Below are 19,019 nucleotides of genomic sequence, written 5' to 3' on the forward strand. Positions count from 1 at the left end.
ATTAAAAACATTCTAAGAATTCATTAATTCAACAAAAACCGAGTCTAGTTAAACTGCTTTGGTGGGAGCAGTTAGGAGGGCTACGTGTTTGCTGACTTCAAGCGGCACTGGGTGAAATGAAGCACCCAGACACCGCACCCAGCGATAAGGCGAGGTACAGAGTGCACACACCAGAGGAGCCATGTGCAAGCTGAGCAGGAAGTTAGAGATACTGGACCTTGAAGAAGGCGGCTTTTTTGTTGAACTGACTGATCTGCAGGGCTGTATTTTCTATATGTGATCTAGTCTGTGAAGTTCTTCTCTGGCTTTAAGGGTCACACCACTCTGTTCTCTACAAGGTCCTGGTAGCAGTGACTACCAGGCTCACTCAACCCTAACTCTGCTTCCCCCGCATATACAAACGCCACCTCCACTGACTGGCCCCACATACAGGAGTGCCACTAACTCCCACACCCGCCCAGATGGTCTATGGGAGGAACCAAATATTTACAAGTGTTGTGTCCTCCTGATAAAGTGTTGCCTTTATTAATGTGCAGTGTCCCCCTTTCTTTCTCTAATTAGCTTGGATTACAGTCTACTTTAGCAAACGTAAGGACAGCTGTCAGGCTTTCCACTTTCCACTTGCTTGACAGTCTTTGATATTTAGTTTTTTGATATCTTTATTAGCTTTTTTTTTCCCCTTGAAGACAACATATACTTGGTTCCTTCTTTCTAATCCAACCCATTAGTCTACATCTTTTAGTGATAAGTTGAAGCCATTTCCATTACACTTAAAATTATTGTAGAAAGGGTGTTTATTTACTATTTCCTATAAATTGTGAGTGGTGTTCTGACTTACTAATTATTGGGTTTTTTTTTTTTTTTCAATCTTCCTACACTACGCTGGAGATTTCCCTAGGTCTAGTCTCCTTTCATGGAGTGTACACTCCCTGTATTCAGGTAGAGGAGGCCATCTTGCCGTCCCATGAATCAAAGTTTAAAGAACTCATCCTTGGCAACATAGTAAGTTCAAGGCTAGCCTTGGCTACAGGAAACAAAATAGCAGCTAACTTATAAAAAAAAAAAAATCATTGAACCTGCAGAAATTCAAACACTCCACCCTTCCTTTCTTAAATCCAGAAAACCATGTATGTTTAGAACTCAGAATGTTGCAGATCTTAGGAAAGCTGACAGTGTGAGCACTAACAAATTTTATAAAATGCCCTAGAGGGATTCATGTGGTGTGCCATTAACAGATACTTTTGACAGTTACAAAACAAAAAGCACACATTTGCCTCAGATAGCTACTACAGAGAGCTTCACATTAGTTTCTTTCACAGCTAAAATGATTCATTTCTAACGTGCTGTCTATTTTAACGGCAAACTTGACACAAGCTGAAATCATCAGGAAAGAGAGGGGCTAAATTAAAATAATGACTCCGTAAGATAAAGCTGTGGTCATCTTCTTAATTATTGACTGATGGGTAGGGTCTGGCCCATTGTGGGTGTGGCCACACCTGGGCTGGTGGTCCTGGGTTCTGTAAGAAAGCAGGCTGAGCAAGCCAGTAGGCATCACGCATCCATGGCCTCAGCATCCGCTCCAGTCTCCAGGTTCCTGCCAGGTTGGAGTTCGGGCCTTGACTCCTTTCAGTGATGAACAATGATGTAGACACATAACCCAAATAAATTCTTTCCTCCTTGAGATGTTTCATTACAGCAATGGTAACCCTGACTAAATGAGATATTGTAAGCAACTTTAAATTTTTCTGCCAGTTTCCGGAGCTTTGGGATTTCAGAAATACCAATCAAAAGATTACAGCCTACAATAAAGTCATAACAACTATTTTGTTTCAGATATATTTGGTGTTACCTATATGGTATACCATACTGTAATGGTGGTATTTAGCCATTCAGCACTGGCCCAAATATGTATTTAGTGAACATCAAATTCTCCAAGTTAATTCTCCTAATCAGCATGTCTGACGGCTGATCTTGGCTATCAAGTTGACTGCATCTGGAATCAACTAAAACCCAAGCAACTAGTCAATCTGTGAAGAATTTTCTTTTTTGGATCATTTGAGGGATGATGTGTATGAGAAAGCCTCGACTCTGCTGGCAGGCTATATAAAAAACCATGGACGAAGGAACCCTTTGTTTTTTGCCTGTTTGCCCTCACTCTTGTTGGTAAGTTCAACTGTCTTGTTCCAGAGCCAGTCCCACACAGGTGTTAAAATCTAGTTTTCTTCTGGACTATGACAGGGATTAAAAACTGTCCCAGGGCTTCCTTATGACTCCAACACCAGATTAGGACCTCTGAGAGACCATCCAGCCTTGTGGAATAAACAACTAACCAGATCCTGGGCCTTTCCTACAGTAAAGAGCCACTGTCGGACTGCTTGGCCTTGACATTAAATGTATTTATTGTTTTCATGCTATCATTTCTGCTCCTTTAGAGAAATTAACACACATGCATACACACACACACACACACACACACACACACACACACACACACACAAAATCCAATAACTTCACAATTCTACTTAAATATAATTACTATTGTTGGGAATTGGTTCTAATGCTTTGTATTAATCTGGCCCCCAAAATCAGGGATTTGTGTGTCCAAACGCTGAAGGTCTTTGTCCCCAATTGGATTTTGATCGATCAACAAGGAGCCAAAGGCCAACGGCTGGACAGGTAGACTGAGGCAGGGCTTTGAGATTGGCTAGGAACTGGAAGAAAGGAAGGAAGCAGAGATCACCATGACAGGGAAGAAGAAAAACCAGACCTAAAGGCCTGACAACATGTGAGAATCAGGCAAAGTGGCCACACAGGTCACTTCCCCAACTGTGCTGAGAGTCTCAGAGATACATATAGATTTTAAAAGATATTAACTCAGGAGTACCAGAGGGGCAGAGAGGGTGTATGCTGGCAGCAGGAAGGATTAGAAACACTCAGTCATACCAAAATTAAGCAAACGCATGTGCGTGCGTATGTGCATCTTTCCAGAATCCAGAGAGCCCCCGGATGGGTGGGAGGGGTTCATTGTTTCCCAGGCTAGCCCCCAACTCCTATACTCAAGTGATCCTTATGCCGAAACCCTTCATGTAAGGGTTGGACTGCAATTGCCACACCACTACCTAGGGATCACAATTAATTACTAATATTCCACTTTTTTATACAAGTTAATATAATTAGAATTGAACATATCTATATATTCTTAGTTTGATTTTTTTGGTTTTGAGGCTTGGGGATTTTTGTTTGTTTGGGTTTTTTTTCTTCTACTTGCCATACTAGCAAAATGAATACCCTTTCAACCAGAGGAATTTGGCTTTTCTTAAAAGTCAACCATCGCCTCTTCTAATACTTTGCCGCCCTTCATAGCAATTTTTTGGACTTCCAATACATATAAATTGTTACCTTTCCTATTTATATTCCTATTCTAATATTTCTTTTTTTAATCTTATTTTTCATTGATTGTTTTTTTCAACTTGTTTGAGATAGTATGTCATTTAGCCTAGATGGTCCATATTATATCGCTGAGAAGCACCTTGAATTCTTTTGTTTATTCTTTTTTTTTTCTTTTTTTTTTCGGAGCTGGGGACCGAACCCAGGGCCTTGCGCTTCCTAGGTAAGCGCTCTACCACTGAGCTAAATCCCCAGCCCCTTGTGTTGTTTTTTGAGACAAGGTTTCTCTGTGAAGCCTTGGCTGTCCTGAAACTCACTCTGTAGACCGGGCTGGCCTCAAACCCAGAGACCTGCCTGCCTCTGTACACTGTAGCTGTCCTCAGACACACCAGAAGAGGGCATCGGATCCCATTACAGATGGTTGTGAGCCACCATGTGGTTGCTGGGAATTGAACTCAGGACCTCTGGAAGAGCAGCAGTCAGCGCTCTTGGCTGCTGAGCCATGTCTCCAGCCCCCATATTTCTTATTCATGACATCTTGTTTGGTTTTTAATGAACACTTCGGTTTTGATAGATCTTTAAAATAGTCATTTTGAAATTATTCTAATATTTCCCAGTGAATTTATCTCCTGGTGGCTGTACCTATTTTTTTAAGGGTCTTCCTTCCTTCCACAATCTCAGACTTTCTCCTCCTTCTCCCAGTAATTTCAAGACAAGTGACCATGGTTACAGAGCCCATGACCTCCAAGCTCAGTGCTCTTGAATGAGGTGACAGGAATTTACAGTTCCTGAGCTGCAGTGGGGGCCGCTCTGTCTTCACTTCAGGTCCGCAGCTTCTTAAAGCAACAGTGGAGAGCAAATGAGCTCAACCTTGTCTGAGACAACCACAACCCAGGGCTTTGTTTCACCAAGGGTTATCTGGCTCCAGATTCATGGCCATGTTATTTCCAACAGTTCCTAAACCCTCAGTATAACTCTAGATTTCATCCCCGTCGTTATTCATTTGAGATATTTACTTTTTTTCATTTTAGGGGTCTGTTTGTTTTTTAAGGGTTCTATGGCATAGACCCCTCTGACCAAATTTACTAAATTGCCCTAGGCTGGCCCAGACTTATAATCCTCCTGCCTCAGACTCTCCTGTGCTGTTATGACTTGTATATACCACCAAGCCTACCTCTTGCTATTTCTGTTTCTTTTTAAAATTTACTGGTGAAGAATTTGGAGTTGAGTGGGACATCATCACAAGATAAGCAAAGCAACAATGCTATACATCTCTTTTGGAAATATTCAACATTTACTATGTTTTATATTTATTTTCTTAATACCTAACAATCTTATAAAGTACATACTCTTACTAAATCCATTTAGAAGTGAGAACAGAGATGCACAAAGCAAGTAGCCAATCTCCCCAAGATGATCATCTATTAGGAGCAGGAATCACACCAAGTGTCTTGATTCCAGAAACCACAACCTTACCCACTGCCTTCCACTCTGACTAGAACACTCTTTATAACTGTTCCCTTCACACACACACACACACACACACACACACACACACACACACACACACTCCAAATGTGAGCATTCTGCACAAACAGAAGCCTTGTCCCAGGATGGTCGAGGAACTTCCCAGCTTTAATACCAGTCTTTCGCTAGAACCCTTTCCATGTTCCTTGAGCTCAAGCATTTCCAGGCCTATCCCTGGATACCTAAGACCAGTTACACAGCTAGTCTGTCTCTGTCTCTCTCCCTCTCTCCCACAGTCCTACAACATTTACTTCATCCTAGTACATAAAGCCCAGAAAAGACCTTATGCAAGTCTCTGGAAGAATTTGTTTTCTATTCCTTCATAGCCTAAAGCCTAAAGGATTAAACTATAAACATATGGGAAGTTTATAGTTAGAACTGGCAAACTTGACTTTAGGCCACATTAATAAAGGTAGGGTTTGGTAGGATTTAAAAGGGTGAAGGGTACCTGTCAGTGCCACTCCGTGCAACAACAGACTACAACTGACTAGTTATAATGACCAGACATTGCACATCACACCAGAGACTTTTTTGGTCTGAATGTATTTTCCTCCTTGAATCCTCTTGCAGACCACTATAGGAAACCACAAGCTCACTGTATTAATATTATCTTTTAGAGAGTTTTCCAAAGGGAGAGATGTGTTTTATAAGACGTCACTAAAGTTCTTCTCTGATTACCTGTGACTTGTTTGAGGTTATAATGCAATTTTAAGACACAGGATGTACTGTGATGTAGGGGACTGAGGAAAAGAAAAATAAGAGTGTGTGAGTGAGGGTTGGGGATTTAGCTCAGTGGTAGAGAGAGCGCTTGCCTAGCAAACGCAAGGCCCTGGGTTTGGACCCCAGCTCCAAAAAAAAAAAAAAAACGAAAAAAAAAAAAAAAGAGTGTGTGAGTGAACTGCTTAGGAAACAGTCTTTGGGGAAAGCTCAGTATTTGCTGACTAGAAATTGCTGTCTATTTCCTTTTAAGTAATATTAAAAGATATGACCGGTAAACAATCTTTAGTGGGTGCATGCGTATGTACCTCTGTGTATGTGTGTGTCTGTGTGTGTATGTGCATGCGTACGTGCCTCTGTGTGTGTCTGTGTCTGTGTGTCTGTATGTGTATATATCTGTGTGTTCTGTACCTATAGATCCCAGAGGACAACCTTAGGTATCATGCTAAGGGAATATGTAGTCAACCTCCTTTTGACACACTGTCTCATTGACACACTGACACATTAGCCTGCAGCTTGTAATCAACCTACAGATTCTGTGTCACCTTCCCAGTGCAGCCTTCGAGTAGAAGTCCACCACTACACTTGGCATTTTTATGTTTTCTGGGCATAGAACCCAGATCCCCTGCTTACGGGGAAATGTTTTACCAACTGATCCATCCTTCCCTATACCCTCTGAACAATCTTTAATGCCAGAATCGTGGTAACTGGCTTTTAGGAGTCAATCTTTCCTAATACCAAGTCCACGGCTTACGAATATTTACGCTAATGATTAAGTAGAGCTGTGTGTACAGTAGGTAAGACGGAACTTGTAATTGGAGGGCACAGAATCGGAAAGCTAAGAAGAAATCTCGGCCAACGTAAAGTCTGAACTTAGACAAAAGGAGGTTAGTAGTGCCACTAACTGATACAGGGGCCGTGGGAGAAGGCCAAGATGTAGGACAAGAGATGGATTTGCCTGCATAGATGTAATCTTAAAGATCAGCAAGTCACTTAGAGAAATTCAACAGTCAGAACTAGCTTCTGAGGACTGTATGTAATAGCAGCCTGTAAACCCCAGCACTGGTGAGGTGAAATGGGGGAGGACAGGACAGAAGTTGTGAGCCATCTCTGGTTCCAAACGGAGCTCAAGGCCAGCCTGGGGTACATGAAACTGTGAGACCTGTGAGACAGATAGGGGTCTCACATATGAAAATGCCCAAATTGAAGCCTAGACACTTACTACCTTCTGCTCCAGTCAGGCCGGGTCATCTCGTCTCCCATCCCCAACGGAAGCCCTGCCTTCCGAATTTCCCTGTAAAGGCACATGCCTTGCTTCCCACCTGGTTAACCTCTAGTCAGCTGAATAATGCTCAGGTCTCATCTTTCACAAGTTCCACTTTGTTAGAAGGAGACTAGCACCTGGATCTTACCTTTTCCTTTCTCTCCATCCCCAGTTCCTAGCACTACGCTTAAAATAGCACATACTTGACAGACAGAAAGAACAAACTGGGCATGCGTTCAACACTACTTGGAAGGTACTGTGTCTTCTTAGAGGTGACCGCTGAAGCAGTGAGCTTGGATAGGATTCCAAAGGAGAGAAAAGAAACTTGAGTAGTCCTTGTGTAAATGTCTGATACTCAGTTTCTTTCTCCTCAAAGTCCAACTGAAAACATGTTACAATCTGACTCTTTGAAACCTTAGCAACAGTAAAGAATAAGGCAGAAATCTTGTCAGATCCCCCCACCAAGCAGTTTTTCACTCTTAACAATACTGACAATCTCCAGCATAGAGGGATGTCTTCTGTACTGTTAAGATGCCCAGAAGCACCTTTATACATTAGTGGGAGCAACATGATAGGGGAACAAAACAAGGAAATCTCGATAGCTGTCAGATATGATTTACAAAGGGACCGGAGCCTGCCTCTGCCTCCAGACTGCTGGGATTAAAGACATGGGCCACCAAGGCAGCTTGTTGCTTGTTTTAAATTACATTTAGTTGTTTGTACCGAGTGCAAATGGCCTGTCTTAGTTAGGGTTTCATTGCTGTGAAGAGACACCGTGTCTATGGCAACTCTTACAAAGGGAAACATTTAATTGGGCCTGGCTTTTGGAGGTTTAGTTCATTATCATCATGGTGGAAAGCATGGTGGCCGGCAGACTGGAATGGTGCTGGAGAAGGAGCTGAGAGTTCTAGTCTTCATCCATAAGTGACAGGAGAATACTACGGCACTATGCCTAGTTTGAGCATATAAGTCCTGAAAGCCCGCCCCAAATAGTGACACATTTCCTGCAACAAAGCCACACCCACTCCAACAAAGTCATACCTCCTAACAGCACCACTCATTATGGGCCATTCCTATTCAAGCCACCACATGGGTCCTGGCTCTGGATTGACCCAGCTCATTAGGTTCTCGGCAGCAAGCACTCTTCCTCTCTGAGCCATCTCACTAGCTCTCTGGCAGCATCTTTAAACTTTACTCAATGTTCCTTCTAAGATAAAATTCCCTCTAGTTAAGAATCACTTCCTAGGCTGGAAGGATGGATGGCTCAATGGTTAAGAGCAAACTGCTCTTCCAGAAGAGCTGAATTTGGTTCCCAGCACCCACATCAGATGGCTCTCGGCTCTCTTTAAGTCTAGATCCAGGGCATCCAAAGCCCTCTTCTGGCACACAAGTGATGCACATTCACACAAACACACACACACATAAATAGAAAGAACTATTTCCCTAAAGATAACTGACAACTCCCAAATTCCTAAATTCTCTTCCAAACCTCTATAAATACTTTTATTAATTGACTTGTCCTCCACGGAATCTATAATTAAACTGCACTCACAATTTATAAGCTGTTAAACAAAATGTATTAACAGTTAAACAAAATTGGTAGAAATCTCTTAACTGCCAGGAAAATCATAAGAGTAATCCAGTCCAAATGCACTCTCATTCAGCTATCCTTCATGAAAGGTAAACTAATAAAAGGAGGAACAGTCGACTCAAAGTTCTCTGCATAGCATTAAAGAGCTGTGTCCCCATAGTCAAAACGACTAATCTTTGAACTTCGCCTCTGCAGAAAGCAGTAGGTTAGCATTCTGGGAAGTGAACTTTATTTGACTAAATTATTTACAATTTTAAATAGACAGATATGTGGCTGTTCCATTTTTGGTAAAATTGAGATAATTATAGAAATGTTCTTACCAGGTTGTTATGGCATTGAGTTAAAATATGTAGAATGAGACTGGCATATACATATCTAAGTAGTAAACATTACCATGGATCATTTAAAGAGAAACCAAAGCATGTCTTGGATGTTGTGCAAACACACTAGAACAAAATAATAAGCCTGAACCTCATGCCCTGAGTTCAAATTTTCCTTCCTTAAATGTTTTATTTGAGCTTCCGCACCTATAAAATTTGATTAATCCCTGCCTTTCTTTCATAGAGGCTTTTATACCATTACTTCAGATGGTAAGCACTGTTAAAAGGGATCATATACAAACTCTTACTTTTATTAAAAGAAAAATCTAAGGAGACAGTATCTGTTTTATTTAGTGGGGAGGGGCCAGAGAGCAACAGAAGAATAGGTTCACTCCGTCCACCATGTGGGTCCTGGAGTCTGACTGAACTCAGGTCATCCAACTGGGCAGCAAATGCCTTTATCTGCTGAGCCATCCCACCGGCCCAGATAATCTAAAATTTAAAATAAAACATCCTCAGTTGGTTTTGTTTCTCATGTTTTACGTTTGTAGTATTAGACATGCACAATGACCTAAGAATAATAGGCATACAGTAAAGCCACTAAAAGGGATTTGGTCATCACCATTCCAACCAAGAACATGATTTGGGACCCCCAACTAACCTTTTCTTTTCAGTTGTGAATAAATGTTGTGAATAAACTCTCTTTTTGAACATGATAAAGAGATGTTGAAATAAATGGAATTTGTTTTGTATAATCAGTAAGAGCCCCCACGGTTTTAAATCAGTTTGATGCGTCTATTTTTAGTAGCAAAATCACTGCCTTCCAATGAACACTTCAAAGTCATCAGACACTGAACGCGCCGGACTTTATACTTATTAGGAAGAAATTTCTTTTTAACAAACGGCTTTTTATAAGTGAAAGTCGCAACACCAATTACATGTGCGTCAGGTATTGGGAGAGCTCTCCATTCCTATCAAATATGCAAAGGGAAAAAAAAGAAAAACAAACAAGAACTTTTCTAACCAATTAGCCAAATGCTACCCTAGCAAAGCCTCTGAGGTGAATTGGGGGTCCCTGGGGCGAGGGGGTCTCCAAAGATAATTTCAGAGAGCTGACAGAAAAGGTCAAAACGCTCTGCAACGCCTACTGAAAAAATTCCAAGAATGTTATCTTTTACCAGGGTCCAGGAGGCGCCGGGCGCCTTCCCGCTAAATACCCTAGGAAAGGATGCAGCTCCAAATAGGTCCTTTAGGGTCGCGCTAGCGCGGCCCGCGAAGGCTCGCACGTGGCGCCAGAGGAAGACTCAGCCCCCGGACCAGGTGCTCTGATTGGTCAATGGCTGCCAGGGCCGAGTATGCACCTGAGCAGAGTCCAGAACCAGAGGGCACTGAGGGGAACAGCAGCCACGCGGGCAACTCCCCGAGCTGCAGGTCCTGCGGGTTGGCCCCACGAACGCAGTCACCATCCGGCTGCGCCAGCCCACGTGGGCCTTGGCTCGCTGCAAGTGCCTTCTCCCTCCTCCCCCACGCAGGGTTGCTCTCACCTCAGCGCTTCTGGCGCTTCCACCTTGAGCTTCTTGGGCTTCGGCTCGTCCGCAGCTGCCATCTTCGCACTCTCACCGCGGTTTGGCTCTGCCGCGCGTCCCGCCCCTCAGCCCGGTGGCCCCGCCCCTCTGCTCGTCCCCGCCCCCTTTCCACTAAGCCCCGCCTCCCTGAACTCCGCCCAATCCGTGACTCTGGTCTGTCACCATTGGCTCTACGCGCGTCTGAAGTCCCGTCCCTCCAGGACCTCATTTACTACGGTAAGGGACCCAAAACGCAGTTAGGCTGCGGGTGAGCGCCTGCGCTCAGGGAGTGCCAATCTCCCTGTTCCTCCAGACCCTGAGTAATGTGGAAGATTCAGAGCCTCAACCTCCGGAGACACCGTGCCTCTCGCTGAACGCCTTTCCGCTCGTTGTTTCTTTCTAGTCCCGCTGACCTCCTCGGCGCCTCGGAGGCTGCTAGTCAGGCAGTGTGTTGGGCACTCCAAGCGCGGGGTCCTCGCGGCTTTCTCTGCTGCTTCAGCTTCGGTTCAGAGAGGACCCGGCACCGAATCACTGACTCGCCCAGGTGTCGGGGTGAGTGTGAGGGCGGGGAGTCTCCGGGTTGGAGACATCTCAAAAGCCGGGGAACAGACTGCATAGCTCCGGCTCGGGACTCTCTCTGGGGCTCCAGGAGTGTCCCTGCTGCTGTGCACCAGGGCCGCGCCTTCCCCCTCACACCCGGGCTTCCTAGTCAGCTGGGCCGGAAGGGAGCGGTGCACCTGCCACGTAGGGTTCTCGGACCCTGGACTCCAGGCGCGAGAAATGACATCTACAGTGAGGTGGGGTACCGACGACTTGAACTTGTCAGCCCCCAGGTTTGGCCGTGGAGGGCAAATCCCCCGATGACGCTAAGAGAACGCTTTCTTTATAGGGTGGTGCCTGGACGAGCTAGCCTGGGATGGGGAGACTGTGAGAAGGGTGTAGCAGCTTCTCACGAGACAGGTGACAGGGCTGTAAACGGAAAAGGCGGCTTGGAGTATGGAAGCGTGATGAGTGGATGAGTGGATGTCATGGATTTGTTTAGTACTGAAGCTTTAACTTCCTGGTTGAGAAGTCGGGTCACTCGAAAAGCTTTTTTTTTTTTTTTTCAGCATTTATTTGAGATTTTGGCTTGGAAATACATTACACAGAAGAAAGGAATTTTCTGCAAGCAAATATATAAATCTCCTTCCTTTGTATTGAAAAAAGAAAATGTGCCCCCTTTGTTTTTAGAGAGGACAGGACCTTTACCTTCCCACTGCTATTACCTTCTGTTTCTCAGTGCCTTCTGTCTTTTAAACTTTATTTTTGCATTTACTTGTTTGTTGTATTGTGTGGCATGCCACAAAACACATGTAGTAGAAGTTAGAGGACAACTCCTGGGCTACAATTCTCTCCTTCCACTATGAGGATCTTAGGGATCAAACTCAGGTCCTTAGGCTTGATAGCAGACACTTTTTTTTTTTTTTTTTTTTTTGATGAGCCATTTCAGCCTCCTTTTCCTACTTGCTGCTTCTAGCTAAGAACCATACTGCAATGTCGTTGCCAACATCCTACTGAGTTATCACCAAAATTACTTTAGCCAAGATCGCCGATGTCCATTTGACATCCAATACGACAACCATATATTCTTGGTATGGATTTCAAAAAAAAAAAAAAAACAAGTCTTGGAGCTGGAGAGATGGCTTGCCAGTTAAGAGCACTAGGTGCACTTTTGGAGGACCCAGGTTCAAGTCCCAGCCCTCACTCAGTGACTAACAACTGTCTGTAGTTCCAATGCCACGGGGATCCTACTTCCTCTTCTGGCTTTTCTGGGCACTGCGCACACAATGCACAGATAGACATGCAGATAGAGCACCCTTACAAATAAAATAAAAACTTTAAAAAAAAAAAAACCTACTTGCGAAGCAACAAAAGTTAAACCCTTCTTTAATGCCTAAGTCATAGATGTACTTTAAATAGGCATATGTTACTTTTTTTTTTTCTAATTTGTGTGACCTCGGGTGGGAGATGATGGGGTAGAGATGGCTTAGTAGCTAAGAGCACTTGCTGTCCTTACAGAGAACCCAAGTTCAGGTCCCATTACCCACATTGGGTGGCTCTTAACAGCCTATAACTCCAGGGAATGTGGTGTACTCTTCTGGCCTCTGCAGGTCCCTGCACGCACATGGCATATACTCACAGAAGTACATACAAAACTACATCCAGAAAGTATTGGGTTCTGACCTGCCTGAGGTGGGTGCTGGGAACTGAACTCTGTTCCTCTGCTGAAGCAGTGCATGGTTTTAATCCCACCCCCTGTATCTCCAGCTTCAGGAGATCCACCAGCCACTCCTGGCCTTCACGGGTCTGCACTTTAAACATTCACAAACCCACAGCAAATACACATAATACACATTTAAATTATAGGAAAAAAGACTTATCAAACAATCTGTAGGGAACAATATGACTGGCCGAGGGGGGAAAGACTGGAAATTTAAAAGATCACTGGTAGCCAGAAATCATGGCATATACCTTTAATCCCAGCACTTGAGTGGCAGAAGCAAGCAAACTCGTGAGTTGGAGGCCAGCCTGGTCGTCAGAATGATTTCCAGGACAGCCAAGGTTACACAGAGAAACTCTGTCTTGGAAAAAAAAAATAAAAGAAAGGAAAATTGTAAAACCTTTTTTGAGACTTATTTTTATTATTTTTTGTATTATTTGGGGTTTATTTGTATTATTGTATGTGTTTGTATGTGAGTGTGTATACATGACTGCCGTGCCTATGGAAACAAAGGGCAGTAGATCCCTGGAGCTAGAGTTATGATCTGCCTGATGTAGGTGCTATGATTGAATCTGGGTTGGTTGGGTTCGGGGAAGGGGGGAGTTGTCTGGGAGGGGGGGTGTTTTGTTTGGTGTTTTTGTTGTTGTTTGGTTTTTCAAAACAAGGTTTCTCTGTGTGACCACTCTGGCTGTCCTGGAATTTGCTTTGTAAACCAAGCTGGCCTGGAACTCACAGATATCCCCCTGCCTCTTCCCTTGAAGCTTCAACACCAAGCCCAGCAGAATCTGGGTCTTCTGTAGGAGCATGTTTAACATGCTCTTAACCAGTGAGCCATCTCCAATCTGGAAAAAAAAAACAAAAAATAAAACAGAACACTTGTGTTCATCTTTTTAAATCCTCACAGCTTGACTTCTTTGTAGCATTCTTGTAGAAAGATACTAAAAATCTCCCACGTCCTTCCCCATCTTAAAAACCCTGCTTCACTTCCATCTTAGGGTCTGTCTGTCTGTCTAGTTCCACTTCCTTGACGCATCTGCTCCGCAAATACTGGCTTTTCTTTCATAAATGTTTCTTGCTGTGTTCATAATCTCTTTGAATGTAATTCTTTATAATTCCCATTAACAACATACCACTAGACCTGAATACAGTGATTGAATTTGAGTCATATGTATTAGGAATTGAGTCAAATTATGTATGTATGTCAAACTGTTTCAGCTTTCATCTTATTTCTGTGCACACACAGACTTAAATACATTATTTCTCAAAGCCTGTCTAAATCTCATTGTCCATTTTACTCCATTCTCTTGTTAACCTTCAGTCCAGGCTCCAAAGAGGGCAGTGCCTGAAAAGGCCAGAAGAGGGCGTCAAGCTTTGTCCTAACCTGCCAAGCCATCTCTCCAGCTCTGATCCATCACTCGCCTCTTAACTGGTGTCACATACTTTGGTGCAGTCTTATCCAGTTTCCATAGTGTAATTAGTATAATCTCTCTAAAAATGTAAATCGGATTTACATATTTTCCCTCAAAATAATAAAACATTAAGTTACCTGTGATTACAGAGAACAATAAATAAGGCAGGCCTTGCCCCATGACCAGTGACTGTTGTCATTTCGTTACCTTTCTTCCAGCATTTCTTCAACCTTAAGAGTTGTAAAATTTGTTTTTGATTTCTTTCATGTTTTCTTTTTGTATCTGTAAACCTTGATGATTCCAGTAGTTCTCTCTCTTTCTCCTGTCATAGGAATTGCTTCTTACTGTATTTGTATTTGCAACTAGATAAAAGCATAGAAATGTTTAATTCATCATCATATCCCCAAATATCTAATATATAAAATATATAGAACAATTCATTGAATGGGGAAAAAAATGATTGATTTTGGTTGAGAATCAGAGGAGCAAAATTCTTCTTGGGGTATCGTTTCATATTTGTATGTGTGTTGAGTGACAGTGTGTGTGTGCGCGCGCGCGCGTGCGCGCGCACGTGTTGGTGCATGAAACTGCAGAGGTCCCCATTTGTGTGTGGATCAGAGTTTTAAGTTGGGTGACTTCCTCTGTGGTTCTTCATCTTGTTTCCTGAGGCAGTCTCACTGAACCTGAGGCTCACCGACTAGCTAGAATAGCTAGCCAGAAAGCCTGTCACCACTCCCCAGTGTCCCACCCCTACTCCACCATTAGAGTTACAGAAAGGAACCACCACCTCCTGTTTTGCTAAGGTGCTGGGGATCCAGGTCCTCACACTTACACGGCAGGCTCTTTACTGACCTGATCATCTCCCCATCTCCCATTCTCTCACTGTATAGATCAGCCGTTCTGACCAAGCCAGCAGGCTCTCCAGGGCAGCAGTGAGGATTAGAAAGAAAAAAAGACCATCAGACAACATTTAACATGACTCCAGCCAGTTTTGAGGCTGAAGCATGTGTTTTATTTTCCTATCTGCTTTTATACCACTTTATTTACATGCAGAATAAGATCAGTTCTGGGTCAAGGAACAAGCAAGGCTCCTGTAAACACCTTGCTAGGAGGTGTTTAGTCTAGTTTAGTATAGCGGCTAGTCAGGATGACGAAGACTAAAGGACTGTCACACATGCTTCTGCTGAGCCTGCTGTGAGAATGCTCTTGCATTAACTCAATCTACCCCATCCTGTGCCTCCTTTATGCTCTGTGCTGAAGGAAACTTGGGTGTGGTGAATGACTGTAGTCCCTGTTACTTAAGATGCTGTGGTAAGGGATAGCCTAAGGCCATGAATTTAGCAATGTAAGACTATCTAAAAAGAAAAAGACATACTTGACTTCCAAGGATATTTTGACTATTGTAATTGTCAGGAAGAATTCACACATAAAGAGGATCCATGAAGCAATTACACTACAATCAAAACTCGGATCGGTGTGATTTGCAATTCGGAAATTACACACACACACCCCACACAGTTTGTGGTGGTTGTCCCTGTGTAGTTTTCTAAGAGAATTCAATAAAGTAAGGAACAACATAACTGCAGCTATCAAAAGCATAAGTGGCTAAAGAAATAGGATAATTTATTCTGCTTCATGGGGCGTTGCTTCTTATATACATTAGGCAGTTGGTCATAATATGGATAATATTATTGGAGGTTAAACTAGGTTTTAAAGCCAAGTGCTGTTGAGTGCTGGAAGTGTTATGCTCTCATCTCAGCACAAAGGATAGCAACAGTAAATCCACTGACTGGTTTGACTACACAGCATTCTGAAACGTGAACGACTGCCAATAAAAACAACTTTGGTGGAAACTTTCCTGGAAAGACTTTTTCACCGGCTTAAGAAAGTGAGTGGAAATCTAGCTCTAAAATAAAGAAACCAGTCAAAACAAGCAACTGTCTTAGAGAGGGTTGTGATAATGGAGTGCCACTGCATTCCAGGGGCCTAGTGTTTTGAGATAACCTGTGTCAATTCTTTTTTTTTTTTCTACCCTAATCAATTAAACTTTCTCATCATAAAAACAAGAGCATGTTTTGGTTTCTATGCGGAGCATACCCTCCAACTCTCCTCATAAATCAAGCCAGAACAGCACATTGACTATAATATCTATCGATAGTGATATCATGACCAGATGTCAGTATGATAAATGCCATGGCCAAAAGCAACTTTTGAAGAAAGGGTGTATTTGGCTTAACCGTCCTAATCATAGTTATCCATTGAGGGAAGTCAGGTCAGGAAATAAAGAAAATGCAGAGGCAGGAACCATGGAGGAACAGAGGAATGCTGCTTAGTGGCTTGCTCAGCTTCTCACACCACCCAGGACCACATGCCTAGGGCTTATACCACCCACCATGGGCTGGGTCCTCCTATATTTATCATTTATCAAGAAAATGACCAACAGATATGCCCACAGAACAGTCTAATGGAGAGAATTCCTCAATTAGACTTTCTCTTCCAGATTTACCTAGATTGTGTCAAGTTAACAGAACTAACTGGCATATATTGTATATTATACTGATTAACTATCTTGTGTTAAATAAACTTGCATTCTTGGAATTAACTGTATTTTTTAAAAAATAGTTGCTGAATTTAGTTTTCTAGAATTAAGAACTTTTCCATCTGAGTTCTTAAGTAATATTAATCTGCTATTATTTACATTGCCTTTGGTTTTTATGTCAAGGCAATGTGACAATGATATTTTTTCATTTAATATATTTTTATTATATTCTTTCTCCTTCCCCTACCCAGGTCCTTCCCTCCTCCCTACCTTTCCAACTTCATGTTCTCTCCCCTTAAAAATGAAAAGGAAGAAAGAAAATCAAATAAAAAACACAGTAGGACAAAAAAAACAAAACAAAACAAAACAGAATGTGTATACATACATTCACACATACACAGAGTCATCCTTGTGTTAGCCAACTACTCCTGTGGATGGTGCCTACCCTACCCAGTGATACTGTATTGGACAAAAACAATTTTCCCTTTCCTAGCATGTATCAGTTGCAAACACTTCTTGGTTAGGAGTAGGACTTTGTGTCTGCGTCCCTTTCTCTACCCTGGGGTTTTTGTCTAGTTTGAATTTGTGGAGGTCTTTGTGTGGTGTCAGAGTCTATACGAGTTCTTATGTGTATCATCTCTGTTGCGCCTGGAAGATATTGTTTCTTTCCTTGGAGTCTCCACCACTTCTGGTTCTTGGACTCTTCTCTCCTATACACAGTTCCCTGAGTCTTGAGGGGAGGGGTTTGATAGACCTCCTATTTCAGGCTGAGTGCTCCAAAGTAACTCTCTGTGCTTCATCCAGTGGTGAGTCTCTGCATTCACTGCCATCTACTGCAACTGTGCATTTTCAGAGTACAATAAGTATAACCTCCAGCCCCCTTTGTTTTCCTTCACAGAAAATGATCCACAGTCTATTTCTCATCAACTGTTCTGGCGACATATTTCTAGAAAAACACTGGAAGAGCGTTGTAAGCCAATCTGTGTGTGACTATTTCTTTGAAGCTCAGGAGAAAGCTGCTGATGTTGAAAATGTACCACCTGTCATTTCAACACCTCACCACTACCTCATTAGTATCTACCGGGATAAGCTCTTCTTTGTGTCTGTGATACAGACTGAAGTGCCACCTCTCTTTGTAATTGAGTTTCTGCATCGAGTTGCTGACACTTTTCAGGTTTGTATCTGTCAAACTGTTGAAACTAAATCACCCAAGATAGTTCAAGGAGACAGACAGACAGACACACACACACACACACACACACACACACAAACACACACACACTGGTTATTGAAGTTTCTGTGTACTGTCTGACTTCTCTTTGCAACTAAACATATCTCATAAACACGTGCTGAGGGTATACGGTAGCACACATCGCCACTCTACTCATTGTTTTTTATGTGCGGCAAATTATATCATGAGGAGACAGGAGTGCCCTCCAACAAGTATTCTCTGGATCATCACAAAGTTTTTATTGATCATGAGATCCTTTATATTTCTGTTGTCTATTTCCTATTGTTTTGACGAGTAAACCAAATGGCTTAAAGCTCTGTAAGTGTGTGGGTGTGGGTTAATAGGGCAAATGAAGTTTATGCCTCACATTCCAGATTAATGTCTCAGTACTTTCTGGCATGATATAGTAGGAATCAGCTCAGTATAAATACAATAAGAAAATATTGAAGAGAAATGTTAGGACTTCCATAGAGAATTTTTTTCAAGCCTATATATTTCTAGCCTCATTAACCATGAGTTAACCTACTATTAGTTTACTCCAGTAGTTTACAAAGGGGATTAAGAACAGCAAGCCTTCCTCCCTGCCTTCTCTTGTTCAACACCATGACTGTTTTGTTAGGACTACTTTGGTGAGTGTTCAGAGGCTGCAATTAAGGATAATGTGGTCATAGTGTATGAGCTCTTGGAAGAAATGTTAGACAATGGATTCCCACTGGCTACCGAATCTAACATTCTGAAAGAACTGATTAAACCACCAACAATTCTACGTTCTGTCGTCAATTCTATTACAGGTATGAAAAATGAAAACACTGCTAGGAACTGATCCATTGAAACTGTATGAACAGCTCATTTTGCTCATATGACAGACTATTAGGGCAGTCCAGTTTGGCCAAAATTAAAGTTAACAATAATGTTTAAATGAATGTATATCTCTTCTCTCTCTCTCTCTCTCTCTCTCTCTCTCTCTCTCTCTCTCTCTCGGTGTGTAAGTGTGTGTGCACATGAATGCACACATGCCATAGTGTACACATAGAGGTCAGAAGACAGTGAGAGTTGGTTCTCCCCCTCTACCACATGCAATCTGGAGATTGAATCAGGTCCTAAGGCATAGCATCAAATGCCTTTACCCACTGGCCCATCTGGCCAGGCCCCCTTTTCTTTTGGAAGGTGGAGAACAGTAACAGAAACAGATAATATGTCAGGTGCAGC

General features: G+C 42.6%; 2 protein-coding genes across 4 annotated transcripts in view; one reads left to right on the top strand and one right to left on the bottom strand.

The window, feature by feature from the left end:
* The window catches only part of Adk (adenosine kinase), a 383,203-nt gene extending 372,779 nt beyond the window's left edge, over nucleotides 1-10,424 (bottom strand). The window contains exon 1 of the mRNA NM_012895.3: nucleotides 10,351-10,424. Within this exon, the coding sequence (NP_037027.2) occupies nucleotides 10,351-10,412 (62 nt within the window). The 5' untranslated portion in view covers nucleotides 10,413-10,424. The remainder of the gene's footprint in view (nucleotides 1-10,350) is intronic.
* Nucleotides 270-19,019, top strand: part of Ap3m1 (adaptor related protein complex 3 subunit mu 1) — a 28,549-nt gene continuing 9,799 nt past the window's right edge. The window contains exons 1-3 of one of the 3 annotated variants that reach the window (XM_006251630.5): nucleotides 270-10,608; nucleotides 17,478-17,753; nucleotides 18,430-18,601. In XM_006251630.5, coding sequence (XP_006251692.2) covers nucleotides 10,162-10,608; nucleotides 17,478-17,753; nucleotides 18,430-18,601 — 895 coding nt within the window. In that variant the 5' untranslated portion in view covers nucleotides 270-10,161. The other 2 variants (XM_006251629.4, NM_133593.2) reach the window with 2 other exon arrangements.

Source organism: Rattus norvegicus, chromosome 15, assembly GCF_036323735.1.
Source record: "Rattus norvegicus strain BN/NHsdMcwi chromosome 15, GRCr8, whole genome shotgun sequence".
In the NCBI taxonomy this organism is placed as follows: domain Eukaryota; kingdom Metazoa; phylum Chordata; class Mammalia; order Rodentia; family Muridae; genus Rattus; species Rattus norvegicus.